Source organism: Acomys russatus, chromosome 19, assembly GCF_903995435.1.
Source record: "Acomys russatus chromosome 19, mAcoRus1.1, whole genome shotgun sequence".
NCBI lineage: Eukaryota > Metazoa > Chordata > Mammalia > Rodentia > Muridae > Acomys > Acomys russatus.
Window position 1 is genome coordinate 36,455,108 of NC_067155.1, and position 21,449 is coordinate 36,476,556.

General features: G+C 50.8%; 1 protein-coding gene across 1 annotated transcript; it reads right to left on the reverse strand.

Moving 5' to 3' along the window:
• Positions 1–356: 356 nt before the first annotated feature.
• Eif3b (eukaryotic translation initiation factor 3 subunit B) lies at positions 357–21,196 on the reverse strand. Its single transcript, XM_051161162.1, has 18 exons — positions 20,677–21,196; positions 16,245–16,437; positions 14,333–14,452; positions 14,075–14,132; positions 13,781–13,909; positions 13,394–13,551; positions 10,951–11,082; positions 10,805–10,871; positions 10,146–10,192; positions 7,646–7,856; positions 6,278–6,350; positions 4,907–5,029; positions 3,539–3,617; positions 2,780–2,918; positions 1,735–1,860; positions 1,140–1,217; positions 646–754; positions 357–528 (listed from the first exon to the last, which is right to left on the reverse strand). The coding sequence occupies exons 1-18, from the start codon at positions 21,143–21,145 to the stop codon at positions 425–427; spliced, it is 2,415 nt and encodes an 804-aa protein (XP_051017119.1). The 5' UTR covers positions 21,146–21,196; the 3' UTR covers positions 357–424.
• Between the last annotated feature and the right edge of the window lie 253 nt (positions 21,197–21,449).

The window sequence follows — 21,449 nt, forward strand, 5'->3', positions numbered from 1 at the left end:
CACCCAAGGCTCTCTGTGAAGGGTGGCCTCGGATCCTGGGCACGGCGACACTGCAACAGAGGGACCACCATTTAGTCAGACACAAAGCAAGGGACCTGGCGATTCTTCGCTGACCACACTCAGGCCGTGAGAAAGTCCAGGAGCACCCACGTCACCCCAAGGCTTAGCTCTCATGGATCCTCAGGGAACCCAGCACTGTACCACATGCAGGCAGCCATCAGGCCTGCACCAGCATCAACACTGGGTGACAGAGCTGTGCCTGACCTTCCTCCTTGCTGCACAGCCCTCTGGAGCCTGCCTACCCAGCTCCCTATCAACCCCCAACAGCAGCACCACCATCTTCCTGGGGTGTCTTCTGTGTTGTGGCCTAACTCATCAGTAGGCTCCCATTTCCACGTTCGCAAGTCTTACCACAGTGCTGAGGTCACTCCTGATTTCCCAGAGGAATGACCTCTTCGGTGACAAAAAATTCGATGGTCTCCTCCTCCCAGTCATCCACATTGCTGTCCAGCTCGTCAGTGTCCACCCCTGAGAAAACAGAGAGCAGGCTGACCCAGGGACGAGGCTGCAACGCCAGCTGCAGGGCGCTAGGCCACACACTCAGAGGAACCGTCCCACTTGCAGATGAGCCGGAAGCTTGATTACCTCCCCGTAGTTCTAGCCGTTCGTTCTTCTGCTTCATGTAGAGTTCTTGCGCCATTTTTCGGTATTGCCGGAAGTCCTCCATCATAGTCCTCCTCCTTTCCACCAGTTCCTGTCAGGTCGGGAAGGTTGTAGGGCTGAGCAGGACAACTCGCTCAACCATAATAGCCCCACCATATCAAGCAACCACTGGTGTTTGGGAGATGGCATGCGCCCAGTGTGTTGGGCACTCCTTCCATAGACCCTCCCTTAAGTGAGACCCCATTTTTTTCCCCCTGATCCTGTCCCATCCTGCTTCTAGGAATGAAAAGCCAGCCCCTATCTACCCAGTGTTCGTGGGTGTCGGTTCCAAGGACCAGTGCTGGCCCTCTGTTCCCCATTGCTAGCAGCCCCCCACACATGGGAAAACAAGGAGGACCAGGTCCCTGACACACCCTTCTCACTACTGCCCGGGCCAGGACAGAGATGTGCTCCTGAGGGCATCCCTTTAGGCTCACCTTTGACGCTTTGGACTGGCTCAAACGATCCTTCTGCTCAAAGATCTTAGAGTATTTCTTCAGATCCTTTTTAATTTGCTGAAACCAAGACAAGTCTCTCAGGATTGAACCTTCAAAGCAAGAACCATAACCGCTGCCTTCAAAGATGACAGCGTGCAACAACAGCTTCCTGGACTGGGAGGATTCATCCCCAGGGTACTGGGGACTCTCACTTCATGCAGACAATTCCTAGGGTGAGTCACACCCAGCTCTGACCTAATACCTGTCCCATTACATAACCCCTCTTAGCGCTTCCAATTTCAGGGGACTTGTTTACACCTGTCTAGCTTGGGCAGACTTTTCTGGGTGGGGTTGGGGGACAGACAAGAAGTGTAGGGTCATCTTTTGCTATACAGTGGAGTGTGGCAAGAACTCACCATCCTCCTGCTTCAGCCTAGTCCGTAAGTCTAGAGTTAGCATATGACAATGCTTCAGGTCAGGTCTCACTGGCTCTGCATCCCTTCAGAGCCCTCTCCGCATCCTGCCTCCACTCCCCACTGAGTGCGCCTGTCTAGTCACAGGGCAAATGCCTGGCCTCCAGGCAGGGACCACACACCTTTATCTGATCCTGGCTGAGGAGCGTTGGCGGCCTTGGTCTCCAGAGCAGCTGGCAGAAGCGGTCCTTGTTGTTCTTCTGGAGAAGGCGGCCTTGGAAGGTCCAGAGCCAATAAGCATTGTCCACCTAAAGGGCGAGGGGCTCATCATGCAACATGTGTAAGGCCACCTGGGCCCTTCACTCTCAGCAGCCACAGCACCACCTGTGCTCTGGGGCACCACCTGTGCTCTGGGACCCCACCTGTGCTCTGGGACCCCAAACACAGCAACACTGGAAACAAAACAAGCCCCTGCACCTGGCTGTGCTCCCCCTCCAGCAGGAAGGTGGTTAGCCAACAATGTGAGGGGGATCCCAGGCCAATGGCAGCCAGCAAGTGCAGTCAGCACAGGCCTGCTTCTCATGCCTATGACAAGAGACTTAACAGCAATGCCGAACACTGATAACACCAACCACAGCTTAGCCAGCTACCTCCTTTTCCCCAGCAAGACTCCTAAGCACACTCTGCCTCAACCCAAATGCTGGCTCATTTCTGCCAACCAGCTCTCTAGCGGCTTTGTAGACTAAACAGAAGAGTGGGCTTAAGAAGTTTCACTTCCTCTTTTTTTGGGGGGGAAAGGATGAGGGTGCTGGGGATACTATGCACTGACACCCTGAGCCCTGCAGGATGCTAGAGTGTTGGGATGGGCTATGCTGCACTGGTATCAGGGAAGCAAGAGCACCTCACCTCACCAGCTGGAGAGCTCTGAGCTCACAGGTTTTGTTTGCATGGACTGGCTCAACTGTCTGCCCATCAGTAAACACAGGATGTCTGCCCTCAGGAGGCAAACCCTGCCAGGCAGCCATGCCCAAGGCCCTGGCAGCCAACTTCTCAGTAGTAACATTCCTTGAGAGCCTCTGGATCAGGTCGGCTCCCTAAGCCATAGAGGTTTGTGAGCAATACCCTCCTGCCCTGGGATCCCTGGATACAAAGATCCCAGAGAACAGTTTCTGTCACCAGCCTTGAGAGATTTCACTCCCTGAGGGTCCAGCACCTGCCATCTTCTACCTTATGGCTCCACCACGACACAGAAGTGACCACGTATCGGCCGGTTGGGTCCCACTCAACGTCAGAGGCCATGTAGTGCTCTGCAATGTTCATGACTGTGCAGTCTGAAGTGTCGACAAACGCCAAGGCACCGTTCATGCTGTGGGGTGACAGGGCAGCTGCATCCCACAGTCCCCTGCCACCCCCGCTGACAGGTCCACTGCCCCTCACTCTCACTGAGTCACAAGGGTGGGAAGAAGCAAGGACCAAGATGCCCCCTCTCTGCTGGGCTCCTTGGACCTCGGCCTTATTGCTCCCACGGTGACAAATTTCCTAAGGACATTGTGAGGCTGGGATCAGGACATGGATGGTGCGCAGTGTCCTGTGGCATCGAGAGAAGGTGGTACCTGAGGAAGCCTCCAGAGCTAGGGCAGCATGCACACCACAGGGGGAGCCAGTTACAGGCGTCGTTCCCACCTGAGGCTGGATTTGCCCACTACTGCTCAACCGGAATGCAGGGGATCAAGAGAAAGGCACCCCAATTACAAAGGGCAAGGCAGCCTCCCACTAAGCATCTGCCCCACTAGAAGGCATGGAAATCACAGGCAGGAACTGTGGGAACGTAAGAGACACAGAGGATGTGTCATCTGTAAGTCACTATTCAGCCTGGTTTGGCAGGAGGTTCAGCTGTGACAACTATCAAGTGAGAAGATAAGGCTCCATCTCAACACAATCCCTCAGGAGCATGGTGTTTCCATAGCGGGCAGGACCCTGACCCACCTCCTCAGCCCAGCCAGCACCACGAACTGCCCCTGGGGACTCCAGAAGATGGTGTTTGCTTGCTGTTTGTCAAACATCTCTGCAAGGGAAGCAAGGACCTGTGAGGGGACTGTGCCACTCTTGAGAGCTGGCAAAGACAAAGTCCACATACGATTCAGACCCACTGGCCACCTTAGTAGAACTATGTCCAAACAGTTCCCTGGTTCAGTTAAACCTGAGGTCATGATGCACGCTGAAGGGTGGTGGGTGCTGGCTCCTGCACAAGCACAGTGGACACTACTTTCAACTTCACAGGCAACTGGACGAAGAAGGAACTAACAGTAAATACAGCAGCGACGCAGTGTCCACCAGACTGTCAGAGACTCAACTCCAACACCACCAAGTGCCAAGCTACCAAGGTCACCATCCTTCAGTATGCTAACAGAACCTCAAGCAAACCCCTGTCCCAGTCACCCTGACTCTGGGTGGACTGGCAAAGCAAATGGGGTTCCAAGGTCACCCTTGGCCTAGACCTTCAGGTCTCTGTTAGGCAGCCATCTGCCTTCACAAAAGTCCACTAACGGCAGGGTGTTTCTTTGGCCACAGGGCCTAGAAACAGAGTGGGTGGTGGCGAAATCCTGCCAAAACAGCCATTTTCCCTGATGATGCGAGTATCTCACCGCCAGAGAGCTGTAGGACAAATGTCCCATCTGGCCCCAATGCAGTCGGACACTGGACACTGTGACCATAATGCTGACAGCCCAAAGAAAGTCAAATTACGCATTCAGAGATAAATGACACCTTTGCTGTTGTTTGTTAAAATGGGACAGAAATCTCTCCATTGTCTGTGATTGCTCACATTTTATACATCCAAGAGAATGAACAACATGGCTGACTTTTCAGCGCAGCCAACTGATCCTACACTGTTTACAGAAGGTCCCAAGTCCAAGAAAGTGAGTGACTGCTCTGGCACAGGGAACAGGGTGGCCTGGTGAGGGCATCTCTGTGTGGGGCTGTCATGACACGAGGACCAGAGTAAGCAGCAGCAGAGGAGCCTCTGGGAGTCCAAGCAGGGCCAGCTGCCTCCATGAGAGGGGAGTGTCTCTGCAGGTGAGCACTGCCACACAGGTGGGATGGGAGCACGCCCTTTCCTGCTGGGGCAGAGTGGAGGACCAAGGCAGGCTGAGGGCAGAGGGCAGTAATGCTCAAGAGGAACCACAGTCACCTCCAAAACAACTGCTGAGCTAAAGCTGAGACGCTCCATTTAGACAAGGGCTCAGTGGACATGAGTGTGTGCTCCCTCTGTCCTGAGCCACCCCATCTCAGCACCATCCGACCCACAGCTGGAACACAGGCCCCTGGAAGCTCTCTAGAGGGCAGACTGCTTACTAATGAGTTCAATCTTTCCATTGCTCTTCACGTGATAGAAGGAGACGGATATCCGCGGGGCCTCGCCATGAAGCACAGCAAACTTACTGCCATTGGGTTCCCAGGCAAAGGCTATGATGGTTTCTATCATCAACAGGAAAGAGAAGTCAGTCGCTGTTATCACACCAACACATCCACTTTCATTTTCAAAGATCTTCATTCAGCTGGAGAAAAGCAGCCCAAGTCCCGACCTCTCTACCAGGACCCCAGATCAATGGACAGCAACAGCAAACAAGTCAGCAGAGGTCAAAAGCAGTTGGTATGATCTGCTTGTGCTGCTGTGGTAGGAACAAGCCGAGGCCAGGCTACGACTTGGAAACTTCAGCCCTGGCCCCCTACACGCTAAGATCACAGGCATGTGCCACCACACCGCCTTTCCTTACTCTGACATGGGAGATGTGAGCTTTTTCTACAGTGAAACTAAAATAAAAGCCAAATCAAAGGTGCCAGACAAAGGCAGAAGCTGTGTGATTATTCCAGTAAAGAGGAGAGTTCTGTAAACTACATCAACCTTTCCTTCTGTTAAAAAGAAAAGGCCAGCTGGGTCGTCACACGTGCCTTTAAACCTAGCACTCAGGAGGCAGAGGCAGGTGGATCCCTCTGAGTTTGAGGCCAGCCTGGTCTACAGAGCCAGTGCCAGGGCTACACAGAGAAATCCTGTCTTGAAAAAAAGTTGAGAGTAGGCATGGTAATGTGCTCTAAAATTCCACACTTGGGAGGTAGAGGCAGGTGGGTCTGTGTGAATTCCAGGCAGCAAGGCTAAATGGGTGGGGGTGAAGGTGAGTTGGAGAGAAAGGAAGTAAACTATGTTGAAAGCCAAGTCTGAAGCTGGGTGTGGTGGTACACACCTTTAATCCCAGCACTCAGGAGGCAGAGGCATGTGGATCGCTATGAGTTCAAGGCCAGCCTGGTCTACAAAACGAGTCCAGGACAGTGAAACAGTCAGGGCTACACAGAGAAACCCTGTTTGGAAAAACCAAAGAAAGCCAGGTCTGGTGGCACAGGTCTATATTCCAGCACTTGAGAGGCTGAGGCAGAAAGACTGGAGTTCAAGACCAGAATAAGACTCTATTTTACACAACCAAACCAGGCAAGACTGCAACCAGCCAGTAACTCATTCACAGCAACTGGAGGCATGGTGGTGTGCACCTGTGGTGTAGGGCAGGCGGCAGGGCCCCAGCTACCCAACCTAAGCTGTGTGCTCCAGTCAGTGGGATCTGGGTTGGCTGCTCCTGCCAAGACACACTTCAGCACGCTGCTGGAGGCCCTGAGTCATGCAGAAGCTGGACAAGGCATGGACACAGAGGCCCTTCCTGCTACACAGAAGCTTACCTTTCATCTCAACAACGTCCACAGGGACCTGCTTCTCCCTCATTCGGAAGATTTCAAAATTTGTGACAACACCCTGTTGACAAAAATGAAAAGGAAGGGGTAACATTCTGGAAGGTGAAGGCGTGAGAAAGATGGGGAATACAACTGACAGTCTAACAGAAGACAGCGCTCACCCACCAGCACATCCACATCCCCACTGCTGGGGACGAGGCTGGCACAAAGACAGACCAGTCCAAGTGCGCTCTGCAGCGCATCCAGCAGCATCTTCTAGGGTTGTCCTCTAGTCCGCTGAGGGGACCACAGGGCTTGCACAGTGTGGAGCAGCCTGCACCATGACCTTCCAGTAGACCACACCCAACAGCAGACTCAACAACCACTCATCTACCAACTAACATGTGCCCATTAACATGTGGATGGATGTGTGTAATGGAACATTAATCACCCACAAAAAGGGATGGAATGAAATGCTGACACATGCTACAATATAGATGGGGCTATTTGAAATTTAAAAAAAAAAAAAGGGAGACTGAAAAAGCCAGACACAAGGCTGAGTGTGGTGATACACACCTTTAATCCCAGCACTCCAGAGGCAGGCAGACTGATGAGTTCGAAGCCAGCCTGGTCTGCAGAGCAAGTCCTAGGACAACCAGAGCTACACAGAGAAACCCTGTCTTAAGAAAAAGAAAAAAGCCGGGCGTGGTGGCGCATGCCTTTAATCCCAGCACTCGGGAGGCAGAAGCAGGCGGATCGCTGTGAGTTCGAGGCCAGCCTGGTCTACAAAGTGAGTCCAGGATGGCCAAGGCTACACAGAGAAACCCTGTCTCGAAAAACCAAAAAAAAAAAAAAAAAAAAAGAAAGAAAACCAAAACATAACAAAAGAGCTTTCAACAAGAATATGGTGAGAGCCGGGCGTGGTGGCACACGCCTTTAATCCCAGCACTCGGGAAGCAGAGGCAGGCAGATCGCTGTGAGTTCGAGGCCAGCCTGGTCTACAAAGTGAGTCCAGGATGGCCAAGGCTACACAGAGAAATCCTGTCTCAAAAAAAAAAAAAGAATATGGTGAGAAACTCACCGAGAACAGACAGCTGACAGCACCAGGCAGTTCTCAGAGTGCCTGAGTCTCCACAATAAGCCACCAGCTGCAGGGGCTGGAGAGAGGCTGTGAGATCTGAGTGAGGTTGCAAGCACCCTGGCAAGCAGCTCACAACCAACTCTAACTCCAACTCTAGGAAACCTGGAGCTCTCCTCTGGCCTCCTCAGGCACCTGCACACATGTGGCATTCATGCATACACACAGAAATAAAAATAAGAAACAAAGCTTTAGAAGTAGGGGCTCAGTTAGAAGTGGCTCCCATGGCAACTACTCACCTGTGTGCCTTTTGGAGTCCTGTCCACTTTCACACACAGATAATCTCCATTTTTCTGCCAGTGCAGCTTACAGTCGACCACATTGAACAAATTCCTCACTCGGATCTCCTGTCTGGTAGGGAGCTGCATCAAGGTCACCCTGGCTGGAATATCTTTGTCTTCTGGCACCCAAAAGGCAATGATGTTACCACCCGGAGACCAAGAAAAGTCTCTGCGGGACAAATGGACGAAAGCGAAGAGCAGGTGGTTATAGAACTGGAGGAGAGATTTACCCGTACAAGCTCCACACTGGCACCCAGTCTGCTCCCCGCTACAGCCTGAGCCTGCTGCACAGCTGCCATGGGCCGGGCGCTGTGAAGTATAGCCCGCAGTCCTAACAACCCCCTGCTGCTGGCAACCAGGGATGCTGCTCACTGTCCCCACCTCCCCGTTTAGCCAGCCCCACATTCAGCCACTTCCTAGCACTGCTCCTTACAAATATACTTCAGGCTGATGGCTCTAGCTACAGGGTGCTGAAGGCCAACCAAGGCGCCAAAGGGAGGACCGCAAGTCAGAGGTGGAAGACAGGACAGGTGAGCAATCCCTTCTCTAGCAACTGCTCCCCAGGGCAGATGCTGGCAGACTGCATGTGGGCTTAGCCGCGTGAAAACCCTCGTTTCGGGTTTTTCTTGAGAAGGTCTGTTGTCTAGTCTGGGCTCAAGCGTCCCCTCCTCTCCTTATCCTCCTGAGCAGCTGACTGCAGGAGCCACCACCACACTGAAATTTGGTTTTGAGTTCTGTGCAGATCAGTGTATGACCTGTTTATTTTGAGTTATATGCCCAAATGATAGCCAGGAATGTAAGAACAAAGGGCGACATGCCAATGTCCTCTGGGCTGCTAAGCAGTCACTGCCCAGTGGCAGCTCCAAAGGAAAGCATGGCCACTCATCTAGGACAGAAAGAGCTGCATGTCCTTGCCACACAGCCAAGCCTCATCCCACTGAACACCCTCCACCAGAGATTCTCGAAGAGGATAAAGCAGGACTCTATGACCTTAGTATTTAATTCTGTGGCCAGTGAGCAGGAGCCACTGCAGCACTCCACTGCTGCAGAAACAAGCAAGCAAATGCTTTTTCTAAGTGCTTAAGAACTGACTGCTGAGCCAGGTGTGGTGGTGCGCGCCTTTAATCCCAGTACTCAGGAGGCAGAGGCAGGCGGATTGATGTGAGTTCGAGGCCAGCCTGGTCTACAATGCAAGTCCAGGACAGCCAGTACTACAAGAAAAACCCTGCCTCGAAAAACCAAAAAGGGGGGTGGGGGAGGAAAAAAAGAAAGAAAACCCTAGCTGAGTGGTGGTGTATACCTTATTTTAAAAAGTTATTTATGGGCTGGAGAGATGGCTCAGAGGTTAAGAGCACTGGCTGTTCTTCCAAAGGTCCTGAGTTCAATTCCCAGCAACCACATGGTGGCTCACAACCATCTATAATGAGATCTGGTTCCCTCTTCTGGTGTGCAGGGGTACATGCAGGCAGAGCATTGTATACATAATAAATAAATAAATATATTAAAAAAAAAGTTATTTATTAAAAATAAATAAGTAAATAAGTTATTTATTATTATGAACACAGTGTTTTGCCTGCATGTATACCTGCTCGCCAGAAGAGGGCATCAGATAACATTATAGATGGTTGTAAGCCACCATGTCATTGCTGGGAATTGAATTCAGGACCTCTAGAACAGTCAGTAGTGCTCTTAACCTCTGAGCCATCTCTCCAGCCTGGTGGTGCATACCTTTAATTCTAGCACTCAGGAGACAGAGGCAGGCAGACCTCTGAGTTTGAGGCTAGTTTGGACTATACACTGAGTTCCAGGACAGCCAGGGCTACACAGAGAAACCTTATACTGAAAAATAAAAACAAATAAAAGCCCTGCTGTGATGGCCTAAGGGTCTGTTCATATGCTCCCCAAATGCACAGTGAATTGTAAGGTGATGGTCATAGGTGAGGCCCTTGTGAGGTAAAGTGGTCCTTCTAACGACTTGGAGAGAAAGGGGGGAGGGGGGAATAGAGGGAGAGGGGAAAGGAGAGAGGAGAGAACAGAGGGGGGGGGGGGGAGAGAGAGAGAGAGAGAGAGAGAGAGAGAGAGAGAGAGAGAGAGAGAGAGAGAGAGAGAAATCCCTGAGTAGACAGAATCCACCAGGCTCACCTTGGACTTTTGGGGTTTTTTTAAGGGTTTGTTTATTTATTATGTATACAGTACTCTGCCTGCATGTACACCTGTGGGCCAGAAGAGGGCATCAGATCTCATCATAGATGATCGTGAGCCACCATGTGGTTGCTGGGAATTGAACTCAGGACCCCTAGAAGAGCAGACAGTGCTCTTAACCTCTGAGCCATCTCTCCAGCCCCTTGGGCTTCCAGTTTTAAGAGGCAGAGACATTTCTGCTGTTTGGAGGTACCAATCCTGTGTGGCTGCAGCAGGCAGAGTACACTGGCACACCTTCACAGAAGCACTCACTCACTTTATTCCAGAGATCTTCAAGCTCTTCTTGTCCAACAGGCCCATAGACTGTCCACGAGGGGAAAATAGAAAGAGGGAAAAAAGTCACAGCTCAATGTCAACTCTACTCTGTTTTTACATTTATTCTGAAGAGGGCATGTCACAGTGCACGTGCACAAGGCAGAAGAGCCTATGCGGGAGTGAGTTCCTGCCTCCCACAGTGCAGTGTAGGGACTGAATTCACTTGTCAGGCTTAGCCACAGTGCCTCCACCTACTGAGTCATCTTCCCAGCTCCCTTCTCCTGCCCTCTTTTAACAGTGCAAGATTCTGCTGTATCTAGGGAGCGTTACAAGCATGAAGGGCAGTGAGCAGCCATCAACTGGCAGCAGCGGCAACACACACACAGCCAGGGCAGAAGAGTCCAGGCCTCCACCCCGCACAGGAAGGGTTGGCCTTATCACCTGCTACCAAAGCCCCCCCCCCCACTACAGCACAGGAAGAGACACACTGACTACACTCACACTGAAGTATAGCCATGCATGCACCCAACAGTCTGGTTTGCCTGCTGGAACATGAAAATAGCCACGGGAGCTGGGCCGAGCTCGGTGATAGAGCAGTTAGTTGCCTAGCACTCAGGATTCTAGCTAATGCCCAGAACTTCCAGAACAAACAAAACTCACAGGTGTTTCATAGATGCTAAGAGTATCCAGAGTCATTCTTGCAAAGAATTTGCCATCATGGCTCCACCTGAGGAGAAAGTAAGTGCCAGGCTGAACCAACAGATCAGGAAAAGGCCACAGGCAGACCAGGGCTACAGTCTACTCACTTGAAGATGGGCCAGTGGGCTGAGCTTTCACAGTGAAAGCCTCTCTTCTTATGTCCTGTGAGGATGTCCCAGATGATGATGGCCTGAGGGTCATCCTGAGTGTCCATCAGTGGGCTGAAAGTCACCAGGTATCTGCAAGGGAGGGGGTCAGTTAGTATAGCACCTCCTTGGGGATAACAATCACAGCTCCAGCACACATTACTTGTGTCAGAGACACAAGATACATAGAACCCCAAATACCATGAGCCCCAAAAATGACATCTGGTCTTTCCAAGTTGGGGGTAGGGTGAACAAACCAGGTACAAAGTAATCACAGTCCACTAAAAGAGTCACCCAGAATGGGGGTCCCACCAGGAGTGGCACCAGGAAAATCAAACACCCTCAACCAAAGTCTGCTTCAGTGGGCTGGTCTAGACCGAGGCATGATGTGGGATGCTCACTATCCTGACTCTTGTAATTGACACTAATGAAAGAGGGAACGGATGTTCACATACAGTTCTAAAGTGACTGTGCATCTGGGAAAGGGCAGTTAACTACCTGACTGCAGGCATCTCTACATAGTAGAACAAATCTGTATCTTTACTCACAAAGCACAGGTATCCTAAAGACACAGCCCTCGCAACAAGGGCAGTGGTGGCAGAGGCCACAGCAAGCAGAGAACACCCTCCTGCTGCAGCACCAGCGCAGCCAAGACTGAAATTCTGATTGGCGGCATACACTACACACACTGCTAAAACCTGTGACGAGTGTCCTAACAATGCAATCTACAGAAGCAAAGCACAGAGGACGAAACAAAGGTCAGCTCATTCGTTCAAAAGGACACATGTGTGAACAAACAGGTCACACCATCTGTGGTAGTGCACAGCCCTGATCCCAGCACTTGGGGAAGCGAAGGCAGGAGGATCAGCTACAGTGATTTGGGGCTAAACCCTGTATCAGAGAAGAGAAAGCTGTGCTCCCAGAATGCTGGCAGGCTAACTGCTGAGGGAACTGCGTAAGCTTCCACAGAGGTGAAGAGACACCCTGGCACAGTTGTCTCACAACCCCACCCCATCCCTTAAAAAAAAAAAAAACTATTTTCTATGTATGAGTGTTTTGCTTGCCTGTATGCCTGGTACCCTCAGAGGTCAGAAAGGGGAACTGGATTTCCTGCAACTAGGATTATGGATGGTTGTAAGCCACTATGTGGGTCCTCTGCAAGAACACATGCTCTTGTCACCTAGCCATATCAACCTGCAGCACTGCTGGTGGAACGGACTCTCTGGTACCAGACACAAGTGGCTTAGCATTACAGAGCACTCTACAGAAGCAGCACGAAGGAAGGGAAGGACTTCCAGGTGAAAGGATGAGGGCTGTGCACACTAAGACTGGGCCGAGCACACCAGTGATATAACAACCTTTGTCTATGTGGGGAGGCTTTGTTTTTGTGTTGCCCTGGCTGTCCTGAAACTCACTCTGTAGACCAGGTTGGCCTCAAACTCAGAGCTGTGCCTGACTTTGCTGGGATTAAAGGCATGCACCATCACTGCCCGGCTGAATAAAAGCTACTGATCCTCTTGCCCCTACTTCTCTACTTCTGGTGTGCCCCATTATGTGTGGCATACGGGCTCCGTCAGCTTTCCTCTGGCTCCACTTTTCACAAGTCCCTGTTCTGTGACCAATTCATACAGGAAAGAAAAATGTCTAGAATCTGAGCCAGAACAAGAACTGATGTGCATTACAATATGGCACCAAGTATCAGTGCTGACATAGAGTATCTAGAACCAAATTGTCACGCAAATGCACATGGTGGTTACTCGGCAAATGTGTCTTGGAGGTGAGCACATGTGGTTCAGCTACCAGGGAGTCCCAGTGCCAAGCTCAGTCCATGTATGGATCCTGTATGTAACACTCATATACCACGAGAAGTATACATTAAGCGTAGCTGAGAGGCCAAAGGCAAGAGAACAGAACCATTATGAACAGACTATAGTGAGTTCTGTCAGTGTGGTCTCTTCTCATAAGAGAGCCCAGACGGACAGTCTTCCTGTTGTGGGATGCTATGTCACTGCAACCCAGGAAGATAAACCACAGAAAAGGCGTTATTGCTCCCCCCTGCCCCAGTTGCTCAAGTGTGGGGCTGGGGAGGATGCACCTCAATGGGCCACCTCTTGACAAGGAACAGTAAACTTGAATGCTAGCCGTCCTCACCCCACTGCATGGCTCCGGCAGTTTGCACACACTTAGAGGAAGCTTTGAGCAGGCAAGTGAACAGGCTTTCTTTGTTTTGAGATGGAGCCTCGTGTAGCTTAACCCAGCCACAAACTATGAAGTCCAGGCTGGCTCTGACATCTACTGACCCTCCTGTCGCCACATCCCCAGTGAATTCTTCCTGGAACTGTTGTACGAAGTCTGTTGTACAAGTCACCCAAGGAGGCTGACGAGAGGAGAGTGTGTCACTGACCTTTCACATGGAGAGAAGTCGATGAGCTGCACGCCTTGGTGGCTGAACCTCTGGATCTGCTTGAACTTCTCCCCTCCCCAGAGGGCGATGCCCCGCTGATGGAAAGTGGCTAGGTAGGTGCCCTTAGGGGACCAGCGCACATACGTCTCAGTCCATCTCTGTAAGAAGGAAGGATCAGGGTCAAGACGACAAAGTCTAGCAACACCCTTCCTTCCCCAGGGCACCTTCCCATTTCTCAGAACCTATTTCCAAGCTGGGAAATAAATCAGAACTGTTCTCAGAGAGTGTGCCTCAGACAACAAGCGCTGTCGCCTGCTCCTCTGGTGGCAAGCAGCCTTGCTGGAAGGAGACAGGAGGTCATGGCCAGGGCCAGCTGCTAGTACACACCGCTCTTTCTTCGATTGAGACTGGGTCCTTGACGTCATTCCAGAAGATGGATGTCCGGTCTCCACTCTCAAAAATGACGCTGTACTGATCTCTACACTCTGCCTCTTCCAACCAGTATCGCAAATTTCCCTAAAATTAGTCAAATCAAGGGACTTAGTACACTGTATTAATTTTAATCAAAGAAAAGCTCATTGACAATTATCACACTGACACATGATAGGTCCAATGGATACCTTTCTACTTCAAGTTACAAAATGTCTCCTGACTACACAGGCAGAGGTTTTGTAGACCTACCAGGTCTTTGAAGGGCTGTTTCTCTGGAATGTCCCACTCATCACTGATAGTCATGTACCTGGAACAGAATAGGCCCTGCTGAGGAGCACAGGCTGGATGGATGTGGGGGTGCATAGCCAGGCAGCATTCTATCCTTTCCACCCACCCCCAAGGTCAAAACAAAAACATAAAATGCTCTTGCCTGGCCAACACAAGGCACCAGCACCGTGTCCCCCCTCACCCACAGGCATCACCCACAGACCTCAAGCTCCAACTCACTTATCAAAGTCAGTGAAGAGGTTGACCCGGAAGGTGTGCTGCTTGTCCAGCTTGTACCCATCTGCGTTTTTCACAGCATCCACAGCATGAGCGGGAGACGCGTATTCCAGAAAGATGTATCTGAGGGAGAAGGCAAGTGGCTTGCACCCGTGCACCCCTAACACTTCCTGTACAGAGTCCTTCTACTGTCCTGCAGTGTCTCCAAGGCGGTCACTCTGAGGACCAGAGGACAATATGGAGGCCAAGCAGTTTCCCAAAGAATGAAAGCCTAACATAAAGATCAAGACTGTGACTTCGAGCCGGGCGTGGTGGCGCATGCCTTTAATCCCAGCACTCGGGAGGCAGAGGCAGGCGGATCGCTGTGAGTTCGAGGCCAGCCTGGTCTACAAAGTGAGTCCAGGATGGCCAAGGCTACACAGAGAAACCTTGTTTCGAAAAACCAAATAAATAAATTAATTAATTAAAAAAAAAAAAAAAAAAAAAAAGACTGTGACTTCATGGTTATAAATGACAGAAAAGTTTAACTGAAATGCCACTACCCTGTGACAGCCCTGTGATACACACATGTCAAAACCTAGCAAAGTGTCCACTTTATATATGAAGGCGTTTCTGGTTAGCAATGATGTCATTAAGAGTCACTATTACACAGCCTGGTCTATAGAACCAGTTCCAGAACAGCCAGAAAAATACACGCACGCACGCGCACACAATGTTTACACACATAAAAACAATTACAAGCAAATAAATAAATAAATAAAAACAGGGCTGGGTGTGGTAGCACATGCCTATGATCCCAGAACTTTGGGAGGCAGAATGCAGATAGATCTCTCTGTAAGTTTGAGGCCAGCCTGGTCTACAGAGAGTCCAAGACAGCCAAAGCTACACAGAGAAATTCTATCTTGGGGAAAAAATAAACAAACAAAAAAACCCAACCGAACAAAAAACCCCCACAAAACCCAAAAACTTGATGGCACTGCCTAGAACCAATGATTCTTCCAAAAGTAACTTTGTAAATAGTTTTTAAAACACTAAGTGTTAGCTGGGTGATTGTGGCACACGCCTTTAATCCCAGCACTCAGGAGGCAGAGGCAAGTGGATCTCCGTGAGTTCAAGCCCAGCCTGATCTACAGAGTGAGTCAGGACAGGCAGAGCTACACAGAGAAACCCTGTCTCGAAAAAACAACAACAAAAGCACAACCCTAAGTCTTTAATCCCCGAAAGTGACTTTATCGTCCTACATTTTCCTCAGACAAGGTAGGATTCAAGGGAGCTCTGCCAACAGTGGCAAGAAGCAAACAAATTCTATAAACTTAGTAACAGCCACTGTGGGCCATTTTGCCCTGTCCAGCTCACTGAGGGCAGCCAGTCCCACTGTTCAAGATCTGGCCTTCATAGAAGGAGCTGTGCAGACGGCCTACAGTCAAATGCTTGTGTCAGTGCGCAGGAAAGAAGGCATGTAGCACAGCCCTGCGCTCCGCGCTCAGGATCACATACAAGAAGGACTAACATCAGGCACGGGAAGACCTAATTTTGAAGAGATGAAGCCAACTACAGAACACACACCGCAGGCCACACCCGTGATTTTAGTGACAGTAGGAAGGAAGGAAAGCAGTGACAAAAGGCTTTCACCTCTACTTCAGAGAGATTAAAATGTTTTCCCAAAGAGAAATCCCACAGGCAGGCTGGCCCTTCGGCTCTGCCCACTTTCAGGCCAGCGGTGTCTCTCTCCAGAACCTATCTATCCTGGGTCGGCGGCTGCTCCTGTGGGATCAGCTCTGGTGACCTCAGTCTGCAGTCACCCACTATGCCATGATTCCAGAGGCCTGCTGAGGACCCAAGAACCAAAGCGCCACTGTGGAGAGTGTCCCCGTGGGTGGCCCACAACTCCTACAGCAGCGAACCGAGCTCTCACCCTTTTGTCTTTCCATCCTCTTCAGGGTAATAGTCATTTATGATTTTCCCGAACTTGGAGAAGATCTTGTGGACGACATTTTTAAGCTTCTCAAGCCGGTCGGGTCCCACCTGAGGAACGTTGTCCACCACAATCACTGAGTCGATGCCGTCCGCTTCCTGAGGCCGGTCTTTGAGTACATCACCAAGCAGCTCTGAAGGAGTGAAGAAATGTCAAGTGCTTTCTAGTTAAGCCAAGAAGCACTCATCCATTAGCTGGCAGCTGATCATTTGAGAGGCATCTAAGTGTTTCCACCATGAACAAAGAAGTCAGGACCTACTTAAACAACAGAGAATGGAATGCTAATCCTCACACTCCTGATGGGAAGTACTGTGAAAAAGTACCCAATTGTTTCCGGCAGGGTAGTTGCGTGCATTTAATATCACTCTGGAGATGGAGGGAGATGCACATGGATCTCTGAGTTCAAGGCTAACCTGTTCTACACAGAAGACCCTGCCTTAACCTTAACCAGGTGGGAAGAACCCATTCCTGAAAGTTACTCTGGTGTCCACAGCTTGCCCATATTCTGCACAGAAATAATAATTTCTTAAAAAAAAAAACAACAACAACAAACGAATGACTTATTGCATGAATTTCTTAGCTACTCTGTAAAATTATCACTGTCCCTTTTTTTCGATCTTTTGCGGGTGTAGTGGCACACACACTACTGTAGCACTTGGGAGGTAAAAGTAGGAGGAACAGGGGTTTAAGGTCATTCTAAAGCCAAGGCCAGGGGCTGGAGAGATGGCTCAGCGGTCAAGAGCACTGGCTGTTCTTCCAAAGGTCCTGAGTTCAACTCCCAGCAACCACATGGTGGCTCACAGCCATCTAGAATGAGATCTGGTGCCCTCTTCTGGAACGCAGGCATACATGCAGGCAGAACACCATATACATAATAAATTTTTTTAAATTTTTGAAAAGACACCTTTTAACTTGAGAGACAGAGGCAGGTGAATCTCTGTGTGTTCAAGACCAGCCTGGTCTATAAAGTGAGTCCAGGACAGCCAAGGCTACACAGAGAAACACTGTCTAAAAAAACACATTTCAAAGATGTCAAAATTGGGCTGGAGAGATGCTCAGCAGTTAAGAGGTTGAGAGCACTCACTGCTGTTCCAGAGGTCCTGAGTTCAATTCCCAACAACCGCGTGGTTGTTCACAACCATCTATCTATACCCTCTAATGGCCTCTTCCGGGATGCAGGTGTACATGCAGACAGAGCACTCCCACATTAAATAAATAAAACCTTCAAAGACGCCAGAATCCAGAGCAGGCAAAGAACACGGGAGGCAAGGGGCAGCCTTCTACACGGCAACGCCACACACCTTTATACAGTAACTGCAGTAAACTCTGGATTCCTTTAAAAGCCTGCTCACCATACTATTAAATGGCCTGTTAAGCTGGATCTGAATTTAACAAGATATAATAAAAAAGCCCAGCGTCTATATAAACTAGACTCCTTCCCAGGAGCTCAAAGCGTCTAGCAGCCTCTAACAATCTGCTTCTCCCTGGGAAGGGCAGAGCAAAGTAGCCTCACAGCGCAACACATTGTGTTTCTCTTGATTTGAGTCTTTTGCCTTTTTATGTACGTGCACCACTGGCATGCCTGGCACATGAGCATCAGGTCCCTAAACTGGAGTGACAGAGGGTTGTGAGCTATCATGGAGGGGCTGGGAGTCAAAGCTAGGGTCTCTAAAACAGTGAGTTCTCCTAACTGCTAAGCCATCTTTTTGGTTTTGTTGACTCGGGGTCCCATGTGCCCCAGGCTGGCTTTGCATTCCTTATGTAGCAGCAGCAACCCTCAAACTCCCCCTCTACCTTCCAAGTACTGGAATGACAGGCACGCACACCACACTAGGAGAAACAACTTGTTATAACCAGAAACAGGAAGAAAGAAAACCAAAAGGCCCCCTTCTCCTCCCACCCTTGTGACATCCTCACAGGGCCACCCAAAGCCAGATGCCCTCAGGACTTCCAGCTCTTCTGCATCAGCCCAGCAGATTTGATGGAGATATGCTGACCTTACAGTCGCATCAGCATCCCCCAACTCTGGAGTCTGTCACACTTAAGTCTGTGAACTAAATTTGCTCAAATAATTATGGAACTACTCCCCTTGCAGTAGACAGACCCACTTGCTTCCCAGTACCCACCTGCAACCCAGCTCTAGGGGACTGGACACCCTCTTCTGGCCCTGATGTGCACCTGCACTCACATACACACAGTCCCACAGAGACAAACAGACATAACCAAAATTAAATATAAAACAAATATTGGCCGAAAAGGTTGCTCAGCAATTAGAAGCACTGGCTGCTCTTCTAAAGGACTCAGGTTTGATTCCCAGCACCCACATGGTGCCTTTACAACCAACACTAACTCCAGTTCAAGGAGATCCAACAGCCTCCAAAGACATACACGTGGGCAAAATGCTCCTATGCATAAAACAAATTTTAACTTAAAAAAATAAATAAGTCGGGTGTGGTGGCACATGCCTTTAATCCTAGCATTCAGGAGGCAGAGGCAGGCCAATTGCTGAGAGTTTGAGGCCAGCCTGGTCTACAAGGGGAATCTAGGACAGCTAAGGCTACACAGAGAGACCCTATCTCAAAAAAACAAAAAATAAATCCTTGAAAAAGGAAAAGGGGGGGGGGGCGGGCGTGGGCAGAATATGAGGAAATGGTTTAGTCCAAAAGGTGACTGCTGGGATCCCCAGCACCCACGAAGAGCTGGCACAGTGGCACACACCTGTATTCCCAGTGCTGGAAAGGGACAAGCAAGAATCTCAATGGCCAGCCAGCCTAGCCAACTGGTGAGCTCCAAGCTCTGGGAGACACCTCTCTCCCACTCCCCTGAAAAGCAGCAGTACTTAGTGGTGGTTCACACCAGTAGTCCCAGCACTTGAGAGGCTATGACAGGAGGATGACCATGAGTTACAGGCCAGCCTGAACTATGAGGTCTGGGCCAGCATGGAATACTTTGCGAGCGACTGTCTGAAAACCTGTGACTCTTACCCCAAATAAACAGCCAAGGCAACCAAGGGTTCAAAGGGAGTGTCAAAGCCAAAGCCTAGTTTCTAACATTGGGGGAGCATGTACATTAGAGCTCCCTGGAGCCAGGCAAAGTGGCAAGAACCCAGAAACCTGCTTCATCCATGGAGAAACCTCTTCAGGGCTGAGCCTGGAAAATCTTCACAGGAGTTTATCTGCTTCTCCAGCTAAAACCTCTTTTACCTGAAGAAATACAGTAAAAACAGCTGGGCACAGTGGTGCATGCCTGTCAACCCAGCACTCAGGGAGGCAGAGACAGGCAGAGGCTCTGTGAGTTGGAGGCCACCCTGGTCTACAGGGCAGCCAAGAGATACTCTTGTCTCCAAAACAAAACAAAACAACAAAAACAAAAAGAAAGAAATACAATAAAACAAGCAAGGTTCATACCCCAAACCCTGGCCCCTTTAAGTGGAGGCAGGAGTTTAATGCCAGCTTCTACATACAAAGCTATTCGAGACCGTCTTAAGACAAAATAAAAACGAACTCCACAAACATCAAAGTACATAAGACAGCGGCGGTATTCAAGTTTTTTGTTTTGGGGTTTTTTTGCCCTTCAAGTATTTTAAGTTCTAAGTTGACAACTATATTGAGGCTCTAGATTTTCTTGGTCTGTCACTAGTAGTTCAAAAGCAATTGTTTGGGGTTGCTTGCCTGTGGTGCTTGCACCACAGAAACTGAGGCAGGTGACTCAAGAGTTCAAGTTCAGCTTGATCTACACAGTGAGGTCCTGTCTTAAAAAAAAAAAGAGACGGCTGCTCTTAACCCCCAAGCCCCTCGGTATTAACCAAATCAGATCATAAAGGAAGCGCCTCGTGTGCTCTCAGCCTGACGCTGAACCGGCAGAAAACCCGTGCTATCAGCTGTCATAAGGGACTTGAGGACTCGAGGCTCCCGTGCAGGAAGGCAGAAAGAATGACTTAAGGCCAGTCACCGAGGAGAAGAATATTAAATAAGCTGGAAAATGAACGAGGCGAATGAGCAACGTCCTAGGGGTACCGACCTGGTAAGCAGATAAGCAGGCGCTACAGTGGTTGGGTCCGACGGCAATGCCTTATTATGGAAAGCGATGGGAAGACCCTTCTGCACCAGGCTCTACATGACCTGTCCCTCCCATTCGTCCCTCTGAAGGGTCCCCCGGCTCCACACTGGAAAGTGGAATACCCAGGATACTCCAGCTCGCCCTGCCCTCCAAGCCAACCCCGGATGCCCGGTCTTCCCGCAGAAGCGGGCTCCCCAAATGGTCTCCCAATTTAGAGGAAATCGGAGTGGATCGTTGCGGTCGGGAGACCTCGCGCCCTCGACTTCAGCGGGTACCCTTCACCATGGACATCAGCACGACTTACAGCCCTTACCTTCCTCGCTCACGTCGTCCACGAAGTCCTCGGGGTCGCTGAAGGAGGGCTCATCTGCCTCTCCGTTCTCCAGTGCCCGTGGCTCCGCCTCAGCCGCGCTGCTATCGGACCCGCCCTCCTCCTCCTCCGCTCCGGCGGCGGGGTGCTCCCGGGCCTGCTCCCCCGCGGCCTCCGCCTTCCCGGGAGCAGAAGGCTCCTGCGCCGGGGATCGATCCGCCGACTGCGGCGGGGGCGACGCGGCCGGACTCGTCGCCGTTTCCTCTTCGGGTTGGGCCGCCGGCTTGGCCCTCACCTCGGGCTCCGCTCCGGCCTCGGCGTCTTCCTCGGAATCTTCCGTCCGCCCCACTTCGGACCCGCCAGACCCCGCCGCCTCGTCCGACGGCGGCGACTCGGAGGCTGGCTGCTGCCTCACGGGCTCTGCCCGCTCCTCCGCCGCCTCGGGCGCCGCCACGTTCTCAGCGTCCTGCATGGGCCCGCGCTGCTTCTCACCCGGCTCGGCCGCCCTGCTTCCGACTCCCAGGATTCACCGCGCGCCGCTAGCGCGGAGCCACGTGCGTGCAGCGGATGGGTCGTACCAAGATGCAGCTCGGGGGAGACACCCACGCCCTCACTCCTCACGACCACCCCGAGGATGCTCAGATACGCATAAGACACACCTAGAAAGAAATATCGTACTGATTTGTCAAGATATAGTAGATCATTTGCAGCTATAAATGGCTTTTTAGATAGCAAAGAAACTCACTGGGCTATATGCTCCCCCATTTGGGGTACGA

Coding starts and splice junctions, on each gene's coding strand:
- Eif3b (XM_051161162.1), bottom strand. CDS start 21,145: ATGCAGGACGCTGAGAACGTGGCGGCGCCCGAGGCGGCGGAGGAGCGG. Junction 10,872..10,950: donor GCCCACTGGCCCATCTTCAA/GTGAGTAGACTG, acceptor CTTTCTCCTCAG/GTGGAGCCATGATGGCAAAT. Junction 1,861..2,779: donor TGTCGTGGTGGAGCCATAAG/GTAGAAGATGGC, acceptor CTCGCCCTTTAG/GTGGACAATGCTTATTGGCT.